The 26,515-nt window shown below is 34.8% G+C and overlaps 1 protein-coding gene across 1 annotated transcript in view; it reads right to left on the reverse strand.

The window, feature by feature from the left end:
- Positions 1 to 26,515, reverse strand: part of LOC112127310 — a 52,027-nt gene that overhangs the window by 24,413 nt on the left and 1,099 nt on the right. Inside the window, exon 2 of the mRNA XM_024228032.1 lies at positions 25,228 to 25,344. Within this exon, the coding sequence (XP_024083800.1) occupies positions 25,228 to 25,293 (66 nt within the window). The 5' untranslated portion in view covers positions 25,294 to 25,344. The remainder of the gene's footprint in view (positions 1 to 25,227; positions 25,345 to 26,515) is intronic.

Here is a 26,515-nt window from a genome sequence, read left to right on the forward strand (position 1 = left end):
GATTCAGCATTGATGGTTTCGCCAGGATTTAAGAAGCTGTAGTGTATTAAACCAAATGAAGCCCACCATACCGTAACCATTACCTTTTTTTGATGAGTTGGGGGCTTTGGAGCTTCTCCTTTGTCGAGCCACTGTCCAGAACGTCTAGTGTTATCGTAGAGAATCCACTTTTCGTCACATGTAACAATTCTGGCCAGAAATGGGTCATTTTTGTTTCGACAAAGAAGTGATGCACAAACATCAAAGCGCTGATTTTTTGGCGATCGTTTAATGAGTGTGGAACCCAATTTTCGAGTTTTTTCACTTTTCCAATCGCCTTGAGGTGGTCAGCGACGGTCGTTTTACTGACTTTGAGTTGCTCTGCAAGTTCTCGAACAGTTGTTTTGGGGTTTTCTTCCACCACTGATCGCAGAACATCATCATTAAGAGAGGAAGGCCTTCCACGACCTTCTTCATCTTCAAGGCTGAAATCTCCCTCCCGAAATTTTTTAAACCACCTTTGCACAGTGCACTCATTAACACAACCCTCGCCCCAGACTTGGTTAATGTTTCTAGCCGTTTGGGCTCCGCTTCGGCCGAGTTTAAACTCGTAAAAGAAAATCGTACGAAATTCTCGCTTTGACATTATAAGGATGACTGAATTATTTCCAAGTAGCGGAATGCTACAGAGGTAAACAAACAATATCATTTGGAAGAGGATTAATAAGTGTTGACATTCATACAAATGAGTAATCCTGTAAACGTAAACAGAATATTTTATATAGATTTTTTTTAATGAAAACTTAAAATCCTGCATTATTTTCCGGACAACCCAATACCAAGAACAACAAAGAAAAATGCAGAAATTTTTTAATTTGCGTTCCCTGTAAGTCGTTAATTTTTGTATTTTTCGGCTTTCAGTAACGATGAAAAACTTAGTGGAAACATTCGTTGATCTGAACGGACAAACATCGTTTAGATAATGATCATTCGTTCCATCTTGTTCTTTGATTAAGTTCAGCCTTGGAGTACAAAATTAATTAAAACCAACGTCAATCATAAGTATACTCAAAGCATATACAACTGATACGTCAAAACTTCTCCCAGTTTTAAACAGCCTTCGTAATGCTTGTACTGCAACAAACTTGTTAAAGTGGACGAAAATATAATCTGTATCTCGGTATGTTCTGGATGAATAAACAATTTCTATTGGTCCTGTCAAATATTCGACTTATTTAGGGCAAAATAATCTTAAATATGTCTACAAATTGACACAATTATTTTATTAATGGTGGTTTCAAATTTCTATGAAGTTCTCAGTACCAAAATCGCCAAAGACTGTTCACAGTGTTCGATACATCAAACCCTTTAAATGAAATTATAAACTCAGTATTACCACAAACCAGGGTTTATTGTAGTAAATATATTTATTAATATTTATCAAATTTTTTTAATATGGTATAAGTTTGTCTTAATATAATATATAATTTATTGTAAGAGATTGCATAATTATTATATTGATTAATCGTTTAATTGAAAACAAAAAATAAAATAGTTTATTAAAGTTGTTAAATGAAATTCCTTATACGGTAAAAATGATCGAGTCTACTTTGAAGTAAGTAATTTGATAAGCCAGTCAGAAATTTGCTGACAGCCAAGATCAACTGAAACGCTAACTTCACACGTTCATCAAGGCGTAAAAGCAAACTAAACAAAACTAAGGGAGCATATGAAGAAAGAGTTCTAATCAAATTGTTGTAACATTCAGAATCCCAGTAGAAATGTGAAACATTAATTATTGATAAGGATCATAGATTAAATTTATGCTAACATATTGTGACATAATATAATTTCAAAAGTGTGATTCGGGCGAAAAAGGTAGATAGAAACATAAATTGAGAGAAATAGACAAAAAATGAAAAGCGGTAGAGATAGATGGATAAATTGACAGACAGACAGACAGATAGATAGGTAGATAGATAGTGGGAGGGAGAGAGAGAGAGAGAGAGAGAGAGAGAGAGAGAGAGAGAGAGAGAGAGAGAGATGATGAATGAATCGTTGTTAATAACATTTATTACTTCATTTTGCAACCTTTCCACATAAAACTGTTATCATTTAATTGTGTCAAACAGAAACCATAGAAAACATATTTCTAATGTTACCTTATTAACCCGTTTATAAATGATTATGTAGAAAAATATATCTCCAATGGGAGATGTAAAGACTGACATTAATTCAAATGAGAGTTCAACAGCATTTTTTAATTACGATCAACGTATCAAGGATGTGGCATCTCGAAGGCTTTCTAATGCTTTCTAAAGCTGAAATAATTTTTAAAAAACTTAAAAATATAAAATCTATAAAGTGTTAGCAGAAGTCGTCTTTATTTTCGAAAATTGTCTTTTTATACTATGTTTTTCATTTATTTATTATATTTCCTGTTTATAATAACTAAGAAAAAATAGAAACGTAGTAAAAGCAGGTAACGAAAAGTCAGTCTACAACATGGAGGGTTTCACACTGCTCTTGGTTCTAATTAAAAGTGAGGACTGAAAAACAAACTCTTAACAAAGTTAAAGCAATTAGTGACGCACTTGGCGTTTTCACCCTTTTTAACTCTTATCTGTACGTTCAGTCTCCTTTGATGACAAAACTTAAAAGAACTTACAGTCCAGAAAAAAACACGTGAGAATCGCATAATTTTTTAACTTTGTTTGTTACAAACGTCACAATTTAATTTAACTCGGTTATTTTCTATATACGCTGAAAGGCAAAAAAGTGGCCACCCTCGTTTTTTATTAAATACTTTCAATCGTTATCACTTACATTTTATTCATTTATATATTTTTTACTGGATATTTTAAGAAAAATATAAAATATAACTAAATATAACAACAAAATTAAACCGAGTAAAACAATTTTACAAAAAATGTTGTTATGGAAACAATGAAGATAATATCGATTCACTAGGGAGCATTTCTTCCTCTTGCGTTTACACCACTTGCATTCGACGTGCCATCGCTTTTATGAGGATTTGAATCTAGTACTGCGGAATATTTTTGTACTGCCCAACAGCTCCAATCCTTCAAATTCTGTGGCATCACTCGGTGAGTTTTTATCCTCTTTTACAACTCGTCCTAAGGGTTTTGGATAGGGGTAAAGTCTGGACTACATGAAGTCTACACCAAACGTTGAATTAAAGCCCGTTCCAAATAGTCACATGCTATCCTAGCTGTGTGGGGGCCTTTGCATTGTCATGCATAAAAATAAAACCGTCGCCATGGCATATAAGGAACAACTTCGTATGATAACACATGTACAATGAATCGCGCAGCTGTAAAGGAACCTTCGATGAAGTTCAAGTTTGTGCGACCCTCCGAAAAAACGCCTTCCCAAACCATAACACCACCTCCATAGCTTCTCCGGAGTGAAAATGTTGCTGGGCCATATCGCTCTCCTGTACATCTCCAAACCCTCTCTCGGCCGTGAGAAGAACTCAAACAAATCGTTCTCTCATCCGAAAACAAGATGTAAAGATGGCCATTCACGATCACTCCAAATGGAACCGCGCCAAGCCGTACAGCTCCATTTGGAGTGCCTGAAATTTGAGGGGGCATTCACGACCGCTCCACAGCCAGTCGCACCGAACGTCAACCAGTGAATTACCTTCTCAAAATGAATGACCATCTCTTGTGCTACGTTTCTGTTTATTTATATATTAAAAGCAAAAAATCGAAAAGGAAATGGTGTAAGAAGTGGCTCCTGAACAGAAGCCGTAATACCCACATCAATTTGATGAAAGATCTTTCCCTTGAACCCGCTGATTGGAGGAACTATTTAAGGATGGATGAAACGTCTTATTTATTCATTATATTTAGTGTTCTATTGACCAAATTACTTCTTTCAATTATTTAATCTTTTTTGTAAGGTTTTGGTTGAAATGAAAAAGCTAGTGCCACGAGCGGGATCTGAATCCATGGCCTTCGGCTAAATACGCCGCTGCTCTACCACTTGAGCTATCGTGACTTCGATCCTCTCCGACACCAAAAAATGGCAAAAAGAGAGAAAATTCGAAAGGTTGTAGGTTGAGATGGGGAGTTGGTGCCCGAGTGGATCGAACTATCGAAGTCAGGATAGCTCAAGTGGTTAGCGCAGCGGCGTATTTAGCCGAATGTCGTGGATTCGAATCCCCTCGTGACACTATTTTTTCATTTCAACCAAAACCTTACAAAAAAAAGATTAACGTCTTATTTATATTTACTCCAGCTTGTTACCCCCTTGATTAGAAAACAAAAGACAGTCATGAGAGAAATCATCACTACATGAAAGGTTGGCAACCACATTACGATTTCTCGCTACAGGGATGAACTACAAAGAACTTAAGTTCTCTACTACGATTTCTGATCATTGTTAGGGGTTATCAATACCGCATCTCTCATTGCATTTGTATCCTTTGTTTTGAAAACGTCGACCAACTGGTTGAGGATCGAATTTCTTTTATTTCTATCGTGGTAATATAATCATTGTCCACCACTTTCATAAACATGGTAAACTTTCATACAATTCAATCACTCAACAATAAAATCTCGATTGGATGTCATTACCAATAAAGAATAAACGTTTTTGACTTTTTGATAATGTAAGACGGAGATGTTTGCTCAGTGACAGAAAGACGGAGACTGGAAAAAAAAACGCGGGTTTTTTCATTCACGAACGCGCCAGCCGTCGTCGCGCCATAGATATTTGGAGTGGCGCGATGGAGTTTGGACCGGTCGAATATTCGGCACAGCCGTGCACGCCAGTTCAGTTTTGCCATTGACGTGGTTTTTGGAACGGCTCGCTCCGTTTGGACTGCTTGGAGCGATCGTGAATGGCCACCTTAAGTCCAATCTTGCCAATTGACGTGACTCCGTGCGCAATTAACCGACCTGTTCTGTGCCTTGTCAGAAGGTGGCAGGCTTCTCGCGTGTAATCCAACTTCCGAAAGTTTTCGCATTACATTACGTAAACTGACATTAACATTTCTGACTGTTGAAGTCGTTGCTTGATTTCAGCAGCGGTGGAATGTCGATTACGGTGTAAATTCGAAACAATAAAACGATCACCACTGAGATGAGACACAATGACGATCTGATAATTGCGTTTTTGAGTAACCTCCTGTATCTGGTAGCGATGGATGACTTCGGACAGCTGATCTGGGACCGTTGAGCACTGTCATTCAAACAAATCTTAATCTTAAAAATGGTACAACTTAAAAAACTAAAACAACCGGAAATAAGTTTTGCCCCACAAATAAGACTGTCTATTCAAATATTTATTTACAAAATGTAATGGTAAGCACAAATAAGATTTTATCTGTTTTACTTTTATTTACCTCTACGATAATCAATGGATTATTGTCTAAGTGATAATTAAAAATATTAAGGGTGGGCACTTTCTTTGCCTCTCAATGTACAAAATGAAAATAGCAAAAATCAGACCAAAGTCGATGGAATAATAATGAAATATATAATAATAAAAATTTAGTTTTCATAGTACGATCCAATTTTAAAAATTAATACTTTCCAATCATTCATTTTATATGTATGAATTAATTTTAGCTTGCAAGGTCGTGACGAGGAAGTTGATAAATCAAATAAGTTATGTTTAACGATCAATAATGCCTCATTTTACTAGTAATGTCTATCATTATTTTACAATAATTATAAGAAATAACTTCTAATTATCCTAATGAGCAACACATGGTAGAATTATGTACTACTTGATATAGTGTTAACAACTCAAGTAATTTAAGTATTCAATCAAAGTTGATACCTTCTTATAATCTACTTGATATTATCCTTAATTATTATTCAAAATTATTCTTTAGATATGAAAGAAAATCCGTTCAAATGGAATACGGTCTGTTTTTATCGTCCCCAATGATTTTACAGAAGTATTCAAAGCCCGGACCAACTTGATTTCCAGTTTTTTCCATCGAGTTCCGGGCCCCGAGGTCGTTTTCCTGACTCGGAAATGCCTCCTTCAGTTTAAGCGGAAATGGGCCCCCGGCTGTGGAAATTATTGTTCCCTTCGTCAACCTCCTAAATTCCTAGGTAAATTCCGTCATTATCTGGAGAAAGCTGTGGTTCTCCAGAAATGGTTTATTCCTGTCTTAGGTGTTAATTGCAAATAATTACTGACATAATCGCCAGGAATATCGTTGAAGGTTCGTTATGTTTATAATCTTTGTTAGTATCAGTGAACTAATCGTTAGTAATGTTTCCAGTGTCGATGAACAATTTAGTAGCTACAATAAATTTTATATTTGTATATGTAGTGAGTTACAAACTGATGTTGTTGGATCAAAATGATCAATTATGACCTCATCAACCAACCTCATGTACGTGGGTTTCTAAAATAAAATACTTTTCTCCCAAGTCCAAGTGTGTCTAAATGTTGGTGGAGATAATTAGTGTTACGTATGACCTGAAATCGAGCAATGAAAATGCCATATTCTGTTGCTGCCGCCGGCATTCAGAGTTCAAGCAGAACGAGGTGGTGGATAGAATGACTAAGCAGGCCACCACTGAAGGGGAATCCTATTCCATCAAACTCCCTCGAGATGATGGTTCTTAAAGAGTGGACACAAGAATGGCGAAATTGGTACCACCAAGATAAGGCGGGCTCTCTATATAATTCGCTGTTCCCCGCACTAAATCCCCGACCCTGAATGTCTAAGGTGTATGGCAGTAAAACTTTTATGTCCACTATGTTGGGAATAAGATCTAATCAAGGCATCTGCGGCTCTCTAAATAAAATGCAATTAATAAAAAACTGTATTATTATATATTGATAATATTGTTATAGTTATCAAAAAACACACTCATAAAAAGTAGACTTTATTTGTTTTAACAAGTATCGATTTCGGGGTGCTGCCCGCACCCACTCTTCAGCAACTGTTATTAATGCCCAGTGAAAATGAGACACTTCAAAAATTCAATTAAGGACTTCGCCCAATGGCATACATGTGATGAGCCGAAAACAACAAACACCATTGTCCGTTTGACGAAAAAATGAAAAAGTTTCTCCATTGCGTTTCCCAGTGTAAAGATAACGAAAAACCGTACAGTTTCGATGTGATTCAAATTGAAAATGAACATGTCTACAAAAGATTTATATTGTATTTTAAAAGAATGTGACATTCAGATCTGATCGTGGATAATATTTTAATTTTGATACAAATAGGGAGGTAGATGGATATCTGTTGCGCGGGGGTGGCTGGTGCTTTGCCCGGAGAGACTGTCATTCAATTGCAAAGGGTTTCATAAACCCCGGGAAGTGTGAGGTCTAGTATTTTCTACAGGCACTATGAGCCATGTAAACGGTTTTTATCTACATCCTCCTAATTCACCCGAAACTTGTATTTATCCTCGGTAGGAGAAAGGCATGGTAGAGTGATCTCCTGGGAAGGTACTAGACCGTGCGGTGCGCGCCTCTCGGAACCTCTCACCGCTCGATCTTGGATGCATTCAATGTAATTCCATAAGCCATATAAATAAAATAATGTTTTTTCATTAGTTGAATTAGGGTTTTGATTATAAATTGGCATTGTATTAGCCATCGATATTATTCTTGCTGATTCTTCATGACTCGCTGTACGAATTGATGTATAAAATGTGGTTCTTGATTGTGCTTATAAAAACAATATTCGTCGTAAGATTCTCCAATCATCATAAACATTCTTAGGAATTCAAAGATTCATTAGTTCTTAATAATTTGATTTTTTCAGTTTATGTTTTCTTAAATATTTGACTAACTGTCTAACGTTGTTCATAATTTTCTAATCAAATCTCCGTATAATTTACATTTAAGCCTTGTTTTAATAAAAGTTTGAAAAATAATAAATTATTAAGTAAATTTACGAAAATATTACTGGAGTATATTCTGCCTTATGTTTTGTTTAAAATTATAAATAATAAATTGACCAACCAGAAAAAAAGTTTACTGATATTTTGTTGATTTGAAAGCTGCTTTTGACCGCATGAAACTATTCATTAATTATTAAGCATAACTCACGGGTTACCACTAAAATGATCACCATTCAAAAATCTAGCTTTTAGAGGTTGCTTTGAGTGTGAGAGAACGAAAAAGACTTTAGAGGTAGTGAATTGAGCCCAATTTTATTTACCCCTGCCCGAATATTCTTCCTTCTGTTCTAACATGTGGGATCCGAATAGGAAATGTCATCAAAAAATGACTTAGTCATAATAGCGTTTCGTTGGGTACAGACAAACGTCCAAATTTTCAAAGCACATTGCATTCAATGGAATATTTCGATTAATAAAATCCTTAAAATCCTGTATACTTAGGTCCTTACTAAATCTATTTTTTTAATGGAAACAGTATAGAGCAAAAGAATGTAAAATATCTTAGGTGTCACTCTTCCTCGTTTGAGTCATTTGAGAATATGAGACAAAAAGCTTTTACTGCTAATCTAGCCCTAAATAAAACATGGTCGTCACTAATAACCCGGGAAATTGTCCCATTAAATGTGAAGTGTAATAAAACGAATTTGAAATAGTGAAAAAGTGTAGAGGTTATATGTTAGGAAATTACTTGCTCTGCCACCCCTTACCCATAATTATATATATAGAGACTTCTGCTGACCTGCTTCAAGCCAGAAACACACTTACCCGATGCTACGCCAAGCGACGCTACCCGATGCTACCCGGCGCAAATCCAAACTCCGATTTTCCATAAAGTTGCATAACCCCCGTGCATATATACCCGATGCTATGCCACGCTAACCTACCCAAGCTCTGCGATCCCCACTGTCCAGATTTTCGTCGGGTCGCAAACCAAATTAAACTGTGATTAAAAATTTATTAGTTTTTATATAAAAAATTAATTTTATTGGTTTGGTAGAAAATTAATCAAAACACCGGAATACGATTTTTTGATATAATGAATTTAACTAACAATTTATTGTACGCGCTTCGGTGGTACATATACTAAAATTGGAACAATTTATTACACGGTTTTGCTCATAAAATTTAATTAACAATTTATTTCATGGTTTCGCTCGTAAAGTTACACCAATTTCTAATGTCGGGTAGCATCGGAACAAGACACTCATATTTTTTGTAGTTTATTTCATACTAAGTGCATGTAAGTTTGTCATTATATTAATTACAACATGTTATTTTAATGTAAACCAAATTAAACGAGATCAAAAATGCATAAGTTTTTATAAACATTGTTTAATTAGATAGTTAGGAGTAACTATATTTAAAACAATTAAGTTTAACAAACAATTTATTAGATGGTTGTGCTCATAAAATTTAACTAACAATTTATTACAAGGTTTTGCTCAAAATAGTGCATTAAGAACAAAAGATTCGTTGCGATTGTGACAGTGATTATTGTGATAAACACTGGACTGTACCCGACGTGTACTTGCGTCGGATAGATGTGCACACCCCACCAAAACGTGGCAAGGCGTCGGTAGCATGGTGTAGCGTCGCATAGCGTTGCATCGGGTAAGTGTATTCCTGGCCTTACTTCCACACCCTAAAACTTCATTTTTCTTATATTTTAAAAATATCATCTTTCTATAAAAATTCACTAGTTTCATGGTCCGCTTGACCAATTAATAGCTTTCAATTAATTAAGGTTTTTAGTTGAGACAAAAAAGTCAGTGTCACTAGCGGGATTCGAACCCACGATCTTCGACTAGATACGCCGCTGCTCTGTCACATGAGCTATCGTGACTTCGATCCACTCGGACCCTAACTTCCCATCTCAACCCCGCCTTTTGAATTTTCCCTCCTTTTTGCCATTTTTCAAATGTCGTGTAATCTATTTGATTCTATGAAAAGTTGTTAATATCAGCTTTACAAATTATAAAAGATAAATTCCATGGTTCACTTATTGGAAATACCTTTTTTCGGAAATACAGTGTACATCCTCTTGATTTAGCTAATCTTACTGTCTGGCCTGATATACATATTTACAAACTTTTTATCCAAAAGGCTCTACCCCAACGTGTAACCCAAATGTATTGGGGTAGAGCTAAAGCTTTAAACCGTTTGCATTTCGATGGTTAACAAACCTCAGGTATGAAATTTATCATTTGAATAAACGGCTACGTGGTTAACGGGCAAGAAGGGCATGTGTTCAATGTGTAACTCATGATCGATCGAAAAACTATTCTGCTTCATGGCCAAATACCTACTAGGTCTGTACCCTCAAAACATCTAATTAAATCTAATTTTTGAATGAGTTGCCCGGAAGTAGAAATTTGAGCTTGTTCAACAAATTAATTTTTAAATAGCCAATATATACATTTTTTCTACTGAACTTCAAATTTACAACATTTTTCTCCACTTCCCTTCAAGAAACTGATTAATTTATAAAATCTTATCTTCCCTTTCTAATTGATTTACAAGTTAATTTGGTTTTATGTGTTTCTTCATCTCATAGTTCTGCATCTCTTCGACATGTCATTGATTATGCTTAAAACAATCATAAATTAAATATCATGTGTAAATCAAACTATAAATATATCCTATACATATTATATTCTAAAATATTAGAAATAGTTTTAATTATTTAAGTTTTATTTAAGAGTTTTGAATATTAAAATATTTTTGCGCACGCTGTCTGTTATCATGGTATTTTCAGTTTGTTTATTCAAGTGGATAAGTGTTTCAGTTGATCTTACTTGAACAAATTTCTACTGCCTTATCCGATTAGACCATTTATGATTTATTTATTTTTTTCTTGTAAAGAGATATTTATTTTGTATAAACGGTTTACAAAAAGTTTATTATCGTTTATTAATATTCCATTATAACAATGCAAGGTGACAAAAAATATATAAAATTATATTTTCATTAAAATTTAATTTTTTTATTATATTAATTAATTAAATAAAACAAGAAAGAAGCTGTTTAAAAGATATATTTATTTTGATTCACATAAGAAGCTTACCGTATTTTAGTCTAGTTTTATGAGAATGAAAAGAAAATGATTTGTTTTTGCATGGAAAATATGGTAGGAGGCTCAGAATGTCCCGAAATTAATAGCAGCTTCTGATGACTTTCGTGACATTGGTGGAATAACAATGACCACGCGGCCAATAAAGAGAGTGAAGTTGAAAAATAAGAAATGATCAAATACAAGTGGGAGATGGAGTGAAACCTGTTTTAACAACCTCGAAGTTCTAGAAGTGAAATTTCTTTTGTTTTTCCTTAAGAAAGTTAAAATCTGTGCAGCAACAGCAATTGTAAATCCAATTGTTTTGAACTAAAAATTTCTATCCTTTTTATAAAGATAGTTCCTACTCACAGTAAGTACTATCTTTTTAAAAAGGATTGAACCCTTTACTCCTTCACCATTCATCATTTCTATAAAAATTTCTATGTACTAATAATTTTTTGTATGAAAAAGCAAAATTTGATTTTAAGACTTTTGTATTTACATCAATCCATTGTCCCAATAAAATATATTTGATAAAAATGTTTGTTATTCAGGTATAAAGTATACTATTGGCACTTGGATGACTGTTAGAATTCAATATAGCTATTAGTATATACTTAATTTTTCGTGTATTCATTATTTTTCTAGCAATGTCACCTCTTCTAGAACTTTGTATTTACGTTAAGTGTATAGTTATAGTTAAATCATTGTTGTAGTATAAGTTCTCTTTTGTGTTTACCACGATTCGAATCATTGGAGTGAAAAACTTGTAAGGATGTTCGCACTGAGTTTAAGTGTCGGAAACTGATATGAACAAAAACTTAATTTTATAGTTTAATATTATTGTAAGGTTTTTCAAAACACTAATAAACTTTGTGTAGAGAAACGGTAATAAGCGAATCCGGATATCACGCAAAAGAACTTTTTTCATAATTTCGCCATCTTTCCATCGTAATTTAATAGGACTTCGTATCTCCTTGGAAATGGTTTGGCATTTCCATCAGCACCCACTCAATAAGGGTCCCTTAAATAAGTGAGTAAACAGCGCAAATTCTAATCCGTTGCGGTTAGCTAAACTTGACCCTTTTTGGGGAGTAAGAAGCCCTAATCCAAGGAAGCCGAGCGTACTTAACTCTCTCCTCCATTTCCCCCTTTTCTTTTTTGACCGAAAGTAAAATCCAACTACGGCGATTGTTTATTTATTTTTCAAATTCTGGTATAAACTTTGAGAATAATAAAAATTAAGATTTGTTTTTAAAGGGAGCAGCCGTGCATAATTTATATAGTCAAAATTCAGTACTAGTTCTTCAGTTCAGACTTGTTCCGTGGCTACAAAAGTGCTAGAGCTAGAAATTCTATTTTTAAAAATAAAAAATATACATTGAAATCAAATTCACATACGAAACGAGACCAATTTTACGATTGTTTTCATTCGCCCCAAAAAGTCTGAGTGTAAATTTGCAACGTGGGAAATTCACGACTCTTGGGCTTAAAAGGAATTAATCCTAATAAAAGAATTACGTGAACCCTTTCCGAGATTTTTGGGCTAAACGCGGAGGAAAAAAGTTAATTATCTTTTAAAAAAGTAATAGAAATTACTACAATTGTAATAAAACCCTCCCTTCGCCGACTACCACACTTTTCGCCAATTAAAATTTTTGTAATTCGAGCTTCTTAATTACAAAGGCAGGTGGATTGAGAAAATCGAGAACAGCCCTCTTCAAGATTATTTACCCCACAAATTATAATTATCTTTTCTTTGGTTATAAAAGTTTTTTTTCAGTTTTTATAAATGTAGACTTAATCGAGTGTGAAACGTAATAAACTGTAAACGTTTTAAAAAGTATCTTATTCACACAAAAATGCACCCTACCAAATCACAAGCACGCACGCACGAACGAACGTTAAAATGCTACAAACACTCAAATAATTGCAGATACTCACGCTTGAAGTTAACAAGCAAACACTATTCGTTACTACCAATGACAGGTAACACAAGTACGGAGAAACATAAACTTGTATGGATACGCTCGCATACATGAACAATAAAATCACTAAATACGAAAGCATGCACGAACAGAATTAACGAGTAAATAGAGTTATGTACATACGCATGCAAGAGACTAACGGATACGAATGTACACGCACGAACAAACACTAATTCTCATATATACGTTCTGATACATATTACATAAATTATGATACACAACTACGAACACGAATAAACCATCAAGTATTTACCCCCCCCCAAAAAAAAAAAAAAAAAAAATTAAGTGCATTACTGTACCATAAATGTAGTTTGGATAAGGAATGTGTATTAAAAAATTGGTTTGAACAACAAAAAGTTTAAAATTAGTATTAAACGCTGCTTCGGAGTGAAAGTGGCAATGAGTTTTTGAAAATAAGACCAATGACCAACCGGCACGGCGTCCAACAGGGAAGCATTATTGGTCGTATCCTTTATATCATCTATACTGTTGACTTACTTAATCACGACAATACAATCATGACCGCAATACTGCAATTTTGTCCTCTAACTCGAATCTTATCCAAGCTACCTCCAACATCCAAAAACACTTTGATCTTTCCGAAGACTGGCGTAAAAAGTGGAGGACAAGACCGAATGAAGAAAAATTTACACATGGAAAAATGTAGTGAACATCAACAACAGAGGGATACTGAATCCTATTCAAATCAAATACTTCACTGCAGAATGACGTCGAATCCCCCCACAAGAGACAACTTAACAGAAAACATGGACGATTACGAAGACTTCTAGGACAACACTAAACTAACCTTAAACAAGACTGTACTGCGACCGTTTTGTGCATACTTAGTGGAACTGTGGAATTCTGCCAAGCTACCATTATCCAGCCATCCAATCTTTCCAATCAAAAGTCCTCAGACAAACCGTCAAAGCTCCTTACTACGTTACTAATCTCACTATCGTCAACGACTTCATCTTTCCTTTTGTCAAAGAACCGTTTCATTTCGGATTCCAAAAGTTTCACACTAACCTCTCGATCCATCTTGAACGCCTTAATTGATGATGGTCTCAAAATCTCCTTCCCCTTTAAACCCTCGTGACATTTGGGTATTTGGCCATGAAGTAGAATACCTTTTCGATCGATCATGAGTTACACATTGAACAGATGCTTTTCTTGCCCCTTAACCCCCTAGACGTTTATTCAAATGAAAAATTTCATACCTGAGATTCCTAACCATCGAAGTGCAAACGGTTTAAAGCTTTGGAACTTATTTACATTTGGGTTACACGTTGGGGTAGAGCCTTTTGGATAAAAAGTTTGTAAATATGTATATCAGGCCAGACAGTAAGATTAGCTAAATCAAAAGGATTTACACTGTATTTCCGAAAAAGGTATTTCCAGTGAGTGAACCATGGAATTTATCTTTTATAATTTGTAAAGCTGATATTAACAACTTTTCATAGAATGAAATAGATTACACGACATTTGAAAAATGACAAAAAGGAGGGAAAATTCAAAAGGTGGGGTTGAGATGGGAAGTTTGGGTCCGAGCGGATCGAAGCCACGATAACTCAAGTGGTAGAGCAGCGGCGTATCTAGCCGAAGATCGTGGGCTCGAATCCCGACTTTTTTATCTCAACTAAAAACTTTAATTAATTGTAAAATAAATAAATTTAAAAAAATTATATTTTTAGAATTGAAGAGTTGAATAAGTGTGATAGCGTACTTTTTTTTAATAGAGAAATAAAACGTGCAATAAATAAACTGCTACCTCATATGTTAAAATGAATTAATGACGGCCAAATAATTAAAATAATGTCCGAGCTGTACGACTTGAACGTGTTTTTGAGACGGATTATGAAAAGCATATTTCCGAATCCACTCACGTTAAATGAAAACCCAAAAACAAGTAACGATTAAAATGACTGGTTTTACATAATGACCAATCTAGATATTAATTATTTAAATGATTTAGCAATATACGAGAACAATACCAGCAACCATGCTTTAAGGCAATTTTTATTTAGGCAAGTTTTTAAATATTCAGTTACTTGTGCAAATGCGGCATTTTGTCGTCATTACAATACACCTCGAGATTTCAAGTCAAAAGGCTTAATAGAACAAATAGATTTTAATCTATTTTGTAAGAGGAATAAATAAATTAAATCCTTAAAGTTTGGTTAAGCCCCACTATCAACATGAAGTTAATTAAATCAGTTTCTTAAGCTCTATTGTTTTATAAGGCAAAGATCTTGAGATTACTAAGTTAAAACAAGTTTTTAAACATATAAAAGGCAGACAGGCTTTTAACAATTTACCTGTATTGCATGTATATATAGAAGTGCTACATTCAAGTTTGTAAATTCGCACTAAACAAACATTAAGAAAAAATTACACTGAACTTGTCATTTAAAAAAAAAAACTACGATTTACTTATAATTTTGCTTTCCTTAAGGTCTTCCTGTAATTTTAGACGTTCTCGTGCTAAATGTTGACCAACAGCGAATTTTACGATGTCGCCTATCTATCTTCCTCTTTGTCTCCTCTTTTATTTTCTCAATTCAGTGGTCCATTTGGCCAAGTTTTCCAATTATCCACATATGTGACTTTTCATTTTGTAGCAAAAAAAGTTAATGTACACTGCGTGGGATGCGTAAATCTAACAAAACATTACAGGAAATAAATAATGCCTAACCACTTCCAGAAAGGAATTAATCAAATATAATATAATTATTTGTTATTAAATTCCATTGGTTTTCACATTTTCTTTGGGCCATTTGGTAAAAACTAGAATACTCTAAGTGTATAGTGTGGTGCTTGGGTAGAGTGAATTTGTTCATGTGCGCAGTGGTATAGTCAAACTTGTAGGATATAATATCCAGAAACGGTAATTTACTTTGAGAAAAAGCAGGATTTACATCTCAGTATGAGCACTTTAGATGGTATAGAATATATAAGGGGTAATCACTATCTTTGTGTTAACTCTGTTAGGTCCTGTTAGTTCGAGAAAAATGATGACGTAGACTTGTAAGAATCGACTGGTTAACATTGCTCGACCTAACAGGCCAGGGCCAATGTTACATGTAAGTCAAGTAATTAAAGTTTTTAGTTGAGATAAAAAAGTCAGTGTCACGAGCGGGATTCGAACCCACGACTTTCGTCTACATACGCCGCTTGATCTATCGTGACTTCGATCCACTCGGGCACTAACTTCCCATCTCAACCTCAAGTGGATCGAAGTCACAATAGCTCAAGTGGTAGAGCAGCGGCGTATTTAGCCGAAGGTCGTGGGTTCGAATCCCGCTCGTGACACTGACTTTTTTATCTTAACTAAAAACCTTAATTAATTGAAAGATGTTAATTGGTCAAGCGGACAACGAAAACTAGTGAAGTTAGATGTTAGGTCGAAAATTAGTCACATTGCTATCCGTTAGGGCGTAGGTGACCAACAAGGCAGCCATGAATTTAACAGTGGTTTTTTGTTTACACGTATTTTTATTTTGAAATACGCATTAATTAAATCAGACCAATACATTTCTTTTGTTAATTTCTTACCTGTCCTTATATCTCATTCATTGTAGATACATCCCCTATCCTATAAAATTGTAGGCAGTTAGACGTTAGGGTACAAGTTAGGTATCATCAAGGTCAGTACTTTTCGAGTGCATAGATAGCATTTTAAATGAAAGAGTTGATTAATTTTCCTTTTTTATTAACTTCTGGCATCTTACAATTTAACACAAAAGACAGCAAACACAAGCCCTCAAGTGCTGTTATAGCTTATTTTTGGTCATACAATTCGCCACGTGCAGTATTTCGGAAAAATTAACGTTTAACATGCTAAGAAAAGAAAGGACGTTCACGATCTTACTGGACGTTTGTCTATTCGAGTTAACACGAGTTAACATCTTACAACAACATCTTACAAACATCGTGGTACTTGTATACCACCCTTGGTATACTTTCTATAAGATCACTAGCGTTGATAGAATAAACAGCAGTGGTAGAGGACTCTTGGCCTCAGGTGGAATTGTTGGAATTATTTTCTTAAATTTTCACAGTGAGCTCATGGGTCAAACCCAGTCGAATGCTTGAGAGATGTACGGTCAACAAGGAGTATTCATGATGTATGTTAGATGTTAACTCGAGTCGAGAAATATCCAGTGAGATTGTGAAAGCCCCCCCCCTTTTTTTTTCTTAGCATGTTAAATTTTAATTTTTCCGCAATGATGCACGTGGCGGCTTGTAGTACCAAAAATAAAGCTATAGTCCTTGAAGGCTTGTTGTTGTTTGTTATGGTTTTGTTTTGTGTTAAATTGTAAGATTCCAAAAGTTCCAAAAAAAAATCTCTAACTATTTCAATCAAATTGCTAACAAAATCACTCGAAAAATCATAACAAATGACCCGTTTCAATACGCATCAACATATTTATACTTGACTTGTATCCTAACGGCTAACAGACTACTACTTTATAGGAGAGGTGGATGTATCCACTATGAAAGAGAGTATGATGTAGATCAGCAATTAACAAAAGAAATTTATTGGTCTGATTTAATTAATGCGTATTTAAAAATAAAAACACATACCAAAAAAAAAATCTGTTAAATTTATAGTTACCTACGTCCTAACGGCTTACAATGTGGCTAGACCACTATTCCATTCTACTCAACATCTAACACTAGCCCAACCATGTTAAATCAACCAAAGTTAACTAGCCGATTTTAATAAGTGTACGTCATCAATTTTCTCGATCTAACACGACCTATCAGAGTCACAAAGATACCCTGAATGTGAACAATTTCAATGGCACAAATAACAAATTATTTTCAAACACTGCAAGATGATATAAGATCCAAGCTTTTCATTATTCACACAGTTCCTCAACAAATGGAATACACAAAAAATGGGGGAAAAGAGAGGGATTAATATTAATGCTGGATTTTTTTTTAGGCTTGAGGGGTCCGCAGTTCCGTTCTCCTGCGATTATTGCATTTACACCGAGCGGCCATTCGGTAAATAGTTTTAGAAGTTTCTCGGTCGACTCTGGCCAACTAGTTACCGGCGGATAATGTTTTCAAGAGGCTTTCAGCTTTTGGAATGGATTTGTTTCTACTGTACAACTCCAATGATCGAGTTTGTTTCAACTCACGCCCAGGAATATCCCATCGGGCCGAGCGTGTTTTGACGTCTAAATTTAACAAAGTTTCGCACATTCGCCGACCGGGTAGTTTGACCCTCGTCCCTTAAAAGTATGTAATGTAAATTTTAAAAGAATGAACGAAAAAACATGGAATATTTTATTTTATTAAATAAAACACAGCAAGGCATTCCATTCGTTCCTAATATTAGTTCTTCCTTCCTCGCCGTCTTGTCTTGATATGCAATATTAAATTACACAAACTCGGAATTTATACATCCGCCTGACTTCAGTGGTAACTAGGCATTTGAAGATTTCACCTTACCCCCAGGAACGTGAGACGTGCGTTTCGCAATTAATCAAGATTCACAGAGTTATGTCGGATTAGCTCTGCCCCACCTCGGTAGGGCACTCCGAGCATAACTAACTGCAAGATTGTTAATTGTGGTTGCTTAACATACCATTTTGACAAGGCCAGGCAAAACGTCTTAAGTCCCTCTTGCACAATTGTATTTGCAATTTGCAAACACCTGAATTTGAGGGTTAAGCAGGCAGGGATAGAGAAAGATAAAGACAAAGAGAAAGTGAAAGAGAAAGAGAGGAGAGAGAGAAAGATATATATATATATATATATATANGAGAGAGAGAGAGAGAGAGAGAGAGAGAGAGAGAGAGAGGGAGAGAAACAGACAGACAGAGACAGATAGAGAAAGAGGGTTCAGAAATGCATGTGGAGTCTAATGGTAAAAACGCAAATTGCAAGGGAACATCATATATAGCATATTTACCTGTGAAGTATTTTAAAACCATTGCTAAGGAGTGCAAATAAATCTTTTTTTATATACTAACTTCATTTTCGCGATTCATTTTACAACATTTGGGATTATTCGACAAAGGAATGACTAAGAAGTGGTGAACGGTTTGACGTACGAGCAAATACGTTCGTCTATCCCATGTTGCATTCTTTTTCACAGAACCAAATTTTTTTAGTATGATTTTCAACGGTTGTGTGTTAATTTACATTTTTCCTAGTGTCGCAGATGGATTTTTTTCTAATCCATGCCTCAATAAGTCTAAGTCATCTTCAGATGGCCGACCGTACTTCGTAAACCGCCCGAGGCGTAAATTCCATATTACATATAAGAGAAATCACCGTTGGAACTTAAAAGTACAGCATCAACGCCAAACAAATTGCAGTTGCCAACTATCGAGTTTATTTAAATGGCTCTACGATTAAATATTTCTTTAAAATTTCATTGTTGTGTTTTATAATCTTTCATACAATTAAGCATTTAAGTGAAGAAAACTATTTGGACGGAAAACATTTTTATTTGATATTAAATTATTCATTTTGTAAACAAAAGTAGTGCACAAGAAAAATGGGGGGAAAAAGAGATTAATATTATTGTGAGATTTTCTGTTGAGGGATGAAACATTTAAATTTGTAATTTTCGTTTAGAATGGTTTGGCTATTATCGCTGTTTTTGTCTAACAAGCAACGAGAAACCAAATTAATCACCCCTCTCGAAAAAAAAAAAAAATCGCTTTTTACAAACAAACTGTGAGAAAACGTTTCTTGTTATTCCGACGGCGCTGAAAACGGGGCCGGAGCATAAAAGGAAATTTGTATTTATACGGTTGGCCATGAAAGAAAACTAAGGGCGTTTTCGAGGGGTTGACGAGTCGATTTACTTCCCACGCGAAGGACCACGTTCTGATAGATTTTATATTCCGACTTTGCCAGTTAGAAGTGATTTTGAGGAAATGTTGTTTCTGTAGAGCGTCTACACATGTATTGTATTTTTCCACAGTACTAAAGTATATCTGAAGACAAGGCCAAATCATTTTTCCTCTATTTCTTAACTACATTAAAAAATAAATAAACTCTATCTATGCATTAATATATCATTACACATAACTATTTAGAAGTTTGCTCTAATTTTATTTCTAACAGTTTATCTGGTTCTTTTATTACATATCCATTTATTTAGTTAAATCCTACAAAAAACAATTCGGGCACAGATTATTCGACGAATAGATAAATGCACAAATCTATTTATGCCTAAATGGATAGATCAATGAATTTATGTGTACTTAGTAAACATACAAATGGATAAGAAAGACAGCCACCAAAAATATTCATAACTTGAACGATTGACAAATAAATATACATATGAATAGAAAAGTTGTCAGATAGTAAATGCGAAAACATTGTAAAATATATAATCTAAAATGCAAATATAGATAAATAAAAACTATATCATATTATCGTCATAATATTGTTGTTGTTATTTTATTCGATAGGTTGTTATTGAAATTTTTTATCGTGACCTATCTTTATCTATTCCGCTGATAGGGACAACCAAAAACACACTTTTTATAAAACATAGTCTTCATTTTTTGAAACCTGCTGCCCCCTCTTCAGCTGTTATGAATGCCCCGTTTCATGAATATAAGATAAAATGTCCAAAACTTAATAGGGATAATACCAATTTTGTAGTTTGCTGCGGATGGTTATCGAAAAGCCTTCTCTCCATTGCAACCAACATGTGTTTAATGGGATTGAGGTCTGGACACAATGGGGAAAGGGCAGGTAGGGAATTCCCAGGTTTTCTTAACATTGATGAACAACTCGGCCTCTATTATGTCTGGCATTGTCAACCAGAAATGGAAAATCCTAGCCAAAGAGATCCCTGGTTTGAGGGATGTATCCCCGATAATTTCTTGGACATAACGGACTGCGGTGAGGTTGTATTAAAAAATAAGGAGTCCAGTTGGTCCTCCAATGTAAATCCCCGCCCAGACCATTACACCGCCTATTCCAAACTTCACCGAAGTGAGCAAGAACTAGGGCATTGTACGTTGTTCTCAGATTCTTCGGCGCCTGCTGTCACTATGCAGACAGAAACACGCCGTAAACAACACCATTCCAATTGGTGTTCACTTCTAAGTGCTCGCTGCACCGTACTCTCCTGAGTTGCCAACTTCGCACAAACGATTCGCCAAAATATCTTGCACATCGTTTAAGAAATGGCGGGCACTAAGGAAAGGGGGGCAATGACAATATTGCTGTTCTCCCTTTGGATTGTAATGCGCTGAGATCCACTACCCGGCCTCCTATTGGCACTTCCAGTCTCTCGGAATCGGGCTAAAGCCCGGGAGACCAAATTCCGAGAAACACCAACTGCATCTGCAATATTCACCTACAGGTAACCTCAATGATTCATTCTCACAATAATATTGCGAACTTCTGGTTCTAGACGATGTCTTTCTATGGTTTCAAGGAATACAACTGGATTAAAATGGAGAAAATAGATTTTTATTGAGTCATCTTTATGTTTACTATTTTTAAGTAAATCTTTTTTAAAAATGAGGATTAACATTTTTTGTTTTTGGTTCGTATTTTCTTTTCCGTTTTATCAAACTAACAAGAAAATATCGGCTAATTTAACTAAAATTAATATAATAAGAATAAATTACAAATATCCCTATTTATTTTTGAGCAGTTTACATACACACGTACCGAGAGTTGAGCAAATTACTTATCGCAATCCACAGGCAATTACACGCAGGGTGTTGGCACTCCGGGGTCAGACCGCGGTCTTGTCCGTTCATCATGTAGGTAACATTGTGCTAGGTAGAAGGTGATAACATTAACAGGTTAGTCGGCCCACTCACATTACACATTCACGCTGATAAACAACAACACATTCGCTCTCAACACACATTTGGGTACACAACAATATGAGCATTACATAGAATAAAACAATCCTGTTTCCTCCGAAGAAATATTGAACAATTATTACTCTATGTTAACAGTTTTCTAGAATCGCTTAGAGCAAGGTGGATAGAGTAAAGAAAATATTAATGATGTAAGCTTTGGAAGTGTTATAAATCGTCGCTAATTTCGCTTTCCGGGAAGAAATATGTTTCTTAGGGTTTATGTTGGTAGGTAAAGCTTTAAAATTTCAACCACCAGTCGGTTTTTCATTTCGCTCGATTTGGTGGCTCTTCAAGGCCGGGGTGAAAATGTTTTCCAGGAACCGCGATGAATTTTAAACCGAATAAATATCGGTATCAGTTACAATTCTGCTAAATGTTTACACAGATTTTCAAGTCTGAGATTTAGATCTGGATCCGGTATAAAAAGTGATAGAATTGTTAGAGGAGCTGATTTGATTAAACACCACCGATCCGATCAAAACGTTCTGAATAAATTACTTTTAAGACCGTTCTTTCCACGGTTTTTCTAATTAAAATCGAAACACTTCAAACGACTAAATCGATTTGGGTATCAAGTTGAACAAAAAATTAATAAACTGCAGACTAGACTTATATCCGTGTGAATGTATAAAAACACAAATATCGATAAATTAGATAGGTCGGATTGTTAATTCACTTATCTACAGTACAATGATAGAATATACAGATTGTATTCTTAGAAACAGTAAAGAGATAATAAATAATTGGGTAGATAGTTCAGAAAATTCGGCAAACATGGCAAATAACGAAATGAACTTCAAAACGAAAAACAAACAGATTGCCCAAACTGATGGGGCGAATAGCTTTGAACTGATTACCATCATACAGAAAGTTCCCTCGTACTGACAACAATAATTTAAAAATCATTTTTAAATATAAAGTAAGTGGATCCGCCTTTAAGATTATCTAACGTGGTTTACTCTATCCCTTGTAAAAATTGTCCCTTATTTTATTATGATCAGACAAAGCAATACTTAGATACGAGATTGACACAACACAGATACGATTGTTATGTCACAGTAACTAGGATCAGCTTTGTCAAGGCATCACCGTCAAACCAATCATGAAATAAACTTCGATGGTGTGGATGCTGTTGACCCAGAGATAAATTTAAGGCAGAAATTAATTAAATAAAAGCTACATATTAAATCAGATAATAATTCACTCAATTTAAGAAGTGATACTAATACTCTTAGCGCCATCTACAGTGGCCTAATTTAGTCTCTTCTCATTGCGATGGTCATTCTGGGAAGGTAGCCTTCCATTTGGTAAATTATATAAAACAGATAGAGCCACGTTTAATATTTTTGATGTCAATGAGCTTTAAGGAGAAATTTTAAACAGATGTTTGTTATTTACTTCATATTTATGAAAAGTATTGGTTGAGATAAAAAAGTCAGTTCACGAGCGGATTCTTCGGCTAAATTGGCCGCTGCTCTACCACTTGGGCTATCGTGACTTGGATCAGTCAGCGGGCTCGAATCCCGCTCGTGACACTGACTTTTTTATCTCAACCAATACCTTTCATAAATATTAATTAATTGAGAAAAGTTAATTGGTCAATCGGACCACGAACTGTAATAGATTTGTTATTTACGTCTTTAATATTATTAATAGTAATAACAAATTTGTATTTAAAATTTCTTCTTAAAGCTCATCGATACATCAAAAATATCAAACGTGGCTGTGTCTATTTTATATAATTAACTAAATGGAAGGTAACCAATATTATAGTTAAAGACATATATTGTGACGAGCAAGTTATCTAATGTTTTCTATCAGTACTTATGTTTCTATTATTAATTATAAACGCTGTAATTGTCTGACGAGCCCTGCTGAAAATGTCAATAAAGGTTGTAAGCTTGGCGTAAGTTTGAAGATCTGCTTCTTGTGATGACTGTATCCCTGATTTTCAATTTATTGCTTACTACCATGATTGCTTTGTTAATTTCAATCAATACATAAAAACATTTATTGATATGATTTAATAGTAGTTAAAATAGTGAAAATTCTCTATAAAATCAAGTGAGATCGAAATAATGACGAATTTTAAATAATTAGTAAATGAGAATAATAAGGCCGAAATTAAGATTAAAATGCTAAATAATTATGTAGGTGAATAAATACATAAATATGACCAATATGTTCATGATCGATAAATAGCTATGTTTTTAAAATTTGTTTTTTCTTCTTAAGCTGCCGGGACTTCGAAGGTTGGCCATTTACATCCATGAATAACCTTCAAAACTTTCAATTGTGAGTTTGAATATATTGACGATATTGTCACGGACCAATTGATTTCTTTCCTCGAATTTTCAATTATCTGTTTGAAGAGTTTGTATCATTCTTCGCGCAAAATGTGTCCTAAATATGTATAAGTAAGTATAAAGTAAGTTTTAACTCTTTCAGGGATGGCAGAAATTTTGTTGTTTTGCTTACTCTGCCTCTTTATTGGAAACGTTTTGTATCCATAAAATCTTTTCAAGCCGCAATTTTTTTTTCACATCCACTTAGCAGGAAGGCATCTCAGCATGGAATTATTTTAAATATAATTTTATTTTTGAGTTGTTATTGAAAATCGCAAGTATTTTAGCCAGTCAGAAAAACAGACAAAGAACGTAGACTAAATCTTTTTGTTGATAATAGATTTCTAAAATTAAATACTTTTCGCTTTAGTTTAAAATGGTCGTAAATCTTGACTGGATTTAAAAGCTAACCATGGACTAGTTAACTACAATGGAGGACGCATTATAAGAGGAAAAGTGTTTTTTTTTGTAACCCTAACTTGACATAGATGTTTTGTGACCGCTTCATGCATCCAACATTTTTGGTTATCACATCGATTTTTTATAACCCGGTTCGTTGATTTTTGCCTATTTTATAGGTTCCATTTCATTCCGGTATTGAATGAACGGCCGTAAATTTTCCGCGTGGATTTGGCTAGTCTCTCTTAGACCATTCGACGGAGAGATGGAACGTGAATAAGCCGACCCAGATAGATGACCAGTAACGGCCAATTAGTCAACATAAAACGACGATACATTCGCAGGCCCCCAATCACCGCAATAGTTTTATGCGGGGCTGCTTTTCATTAATAGATGTTTTGCTATCCTAGCTATCCTGAAAACTAGTTTCAGTTGACTGTCTATAGATCATGGTAGGAACAAATGAGAACAAAATTTTATCTGTTTGATGATGGTCGTAAAAACGATTTTTGTTGTCTGAAAGTTTATTCAGCGAAGTTCAAATCGACCGGAACGCTCTGCCCTGTTGGAAGTTGAGAGGCCCGACGTGACGGAGAGTGGCATTCTTAAGCAATCGTTCTAATGCTGAATAATTGCAAATGTAGCGTTATCCGGCGATCGCAACAAAATTATATAAATAATTAATTAATTTACCTTTTTAGTGGAATGCTTGTGGTATCGTCCTGGATGCAGCATGCAAGCGTACCTGTCCACGGCCATGCAGACCAAAATGGCTGCGCTTTGCTGCGTCAATGCTCCTCGCAGTAACGCCTGAAAAACATTTTCCTATTATTAAATTATCTTATCTCCTTTTTATTTCTCTTTCTCTTGTTTGGATTATGTGATATTAATAAATTGTTGTCTGTATTCCTAATAAATTTTACTTCTTAAGCGAAAAGGAGAAATCAGTAACAAAAAAAGATTATTTCAGCGATATCGTGGAATCGACAAAATTCTAAATTTGAATGGGTACTGGGCTTGTTGTTTTGAGAGGTAAGATTTGTGACACATCAAATTCTATTATTCAGACTAACACATGCTTTTGTAAAGCCCATTTCCCACTTTGTTGACGACTTCCGAACGAACGCAGGACTGAACTATCGCTGGACAATTCGACTTTAAGGTGATGAGTCGGTTCCGGCTCCAAATGGACAAAATGAGCCAGGAAGAGTTTGAAAACTATTCGTCATAAATCCCATTAAAAGAGTTTTCTGTAAGTTTAAAATCCAGTGGACAAACGATTGATGTTGGGTTTAGCGTATTTACCTTGACTGTAAGCGATTTTGCTATGGAATGACTGCGCAGAATTTGCTCTTTAAATGCTACCAACATTAGTATGCACGGAGCAATAAGAAAGATGATGGTGCATTGTCCCCATTTTAAAACATTACTTGCTTTTAATGGAATAATCACTGTAAAAAGGGAAAAAACACCAACGGAAATTATATGAGGCAATATTTATCAACGAAGAAAACAAAAGTCAATTATAAAACTGAACGCACCTGACCGAGTGAATGTTTCAATCACTTATTAAAATATAGGGTTTTTGTTCTTTAAGCTAAGGTTAATAAGGATAATAGTTTAATTAAAGACTATAGATTAATAACGTATATTATATTGTGAGAAGGTTTCTCTCATTCTATTGATGCCATTTGTTTATGTTTATATTTGAATTATTAATCTTAATCTAATCGTACTCTTGTAAGTAGTTTTTAAATCAATAAAATATAAAATTAATTACAATTAATTAAGGTTTTTGGTTAAGATAAAAAAGTCAATGGCACGAGCGGATTCGAACCCACGATCTTCGGCTAGATACGCCGCTGCTCTACCACATGAGCTATCGCGACCTCGATCCACTCGGACACTAACTTCCCATCTCAACCCCACCTTTTGAATTTTCCCTCCTTTTTGCCATTTTTCAAATGTCGTGTAATCGGAT

Source organism: Cimex lectularius, unplaced genomic scaffold, assembly GCF_000648675.2.
Source record: "Cimex lectularius strain Harlan isolate CLEC.00 unplaced genomic scaffold, Clec_2.1 scaffold190, whole genome shotgun sequence".
In the NCBI taxonomy this organism is placed as follows: Eukaryota; Metazoa; Arthropoda; class Insecta; order Hemiptera; family Cimicidae; genus Cimex; species Cimex lectularius.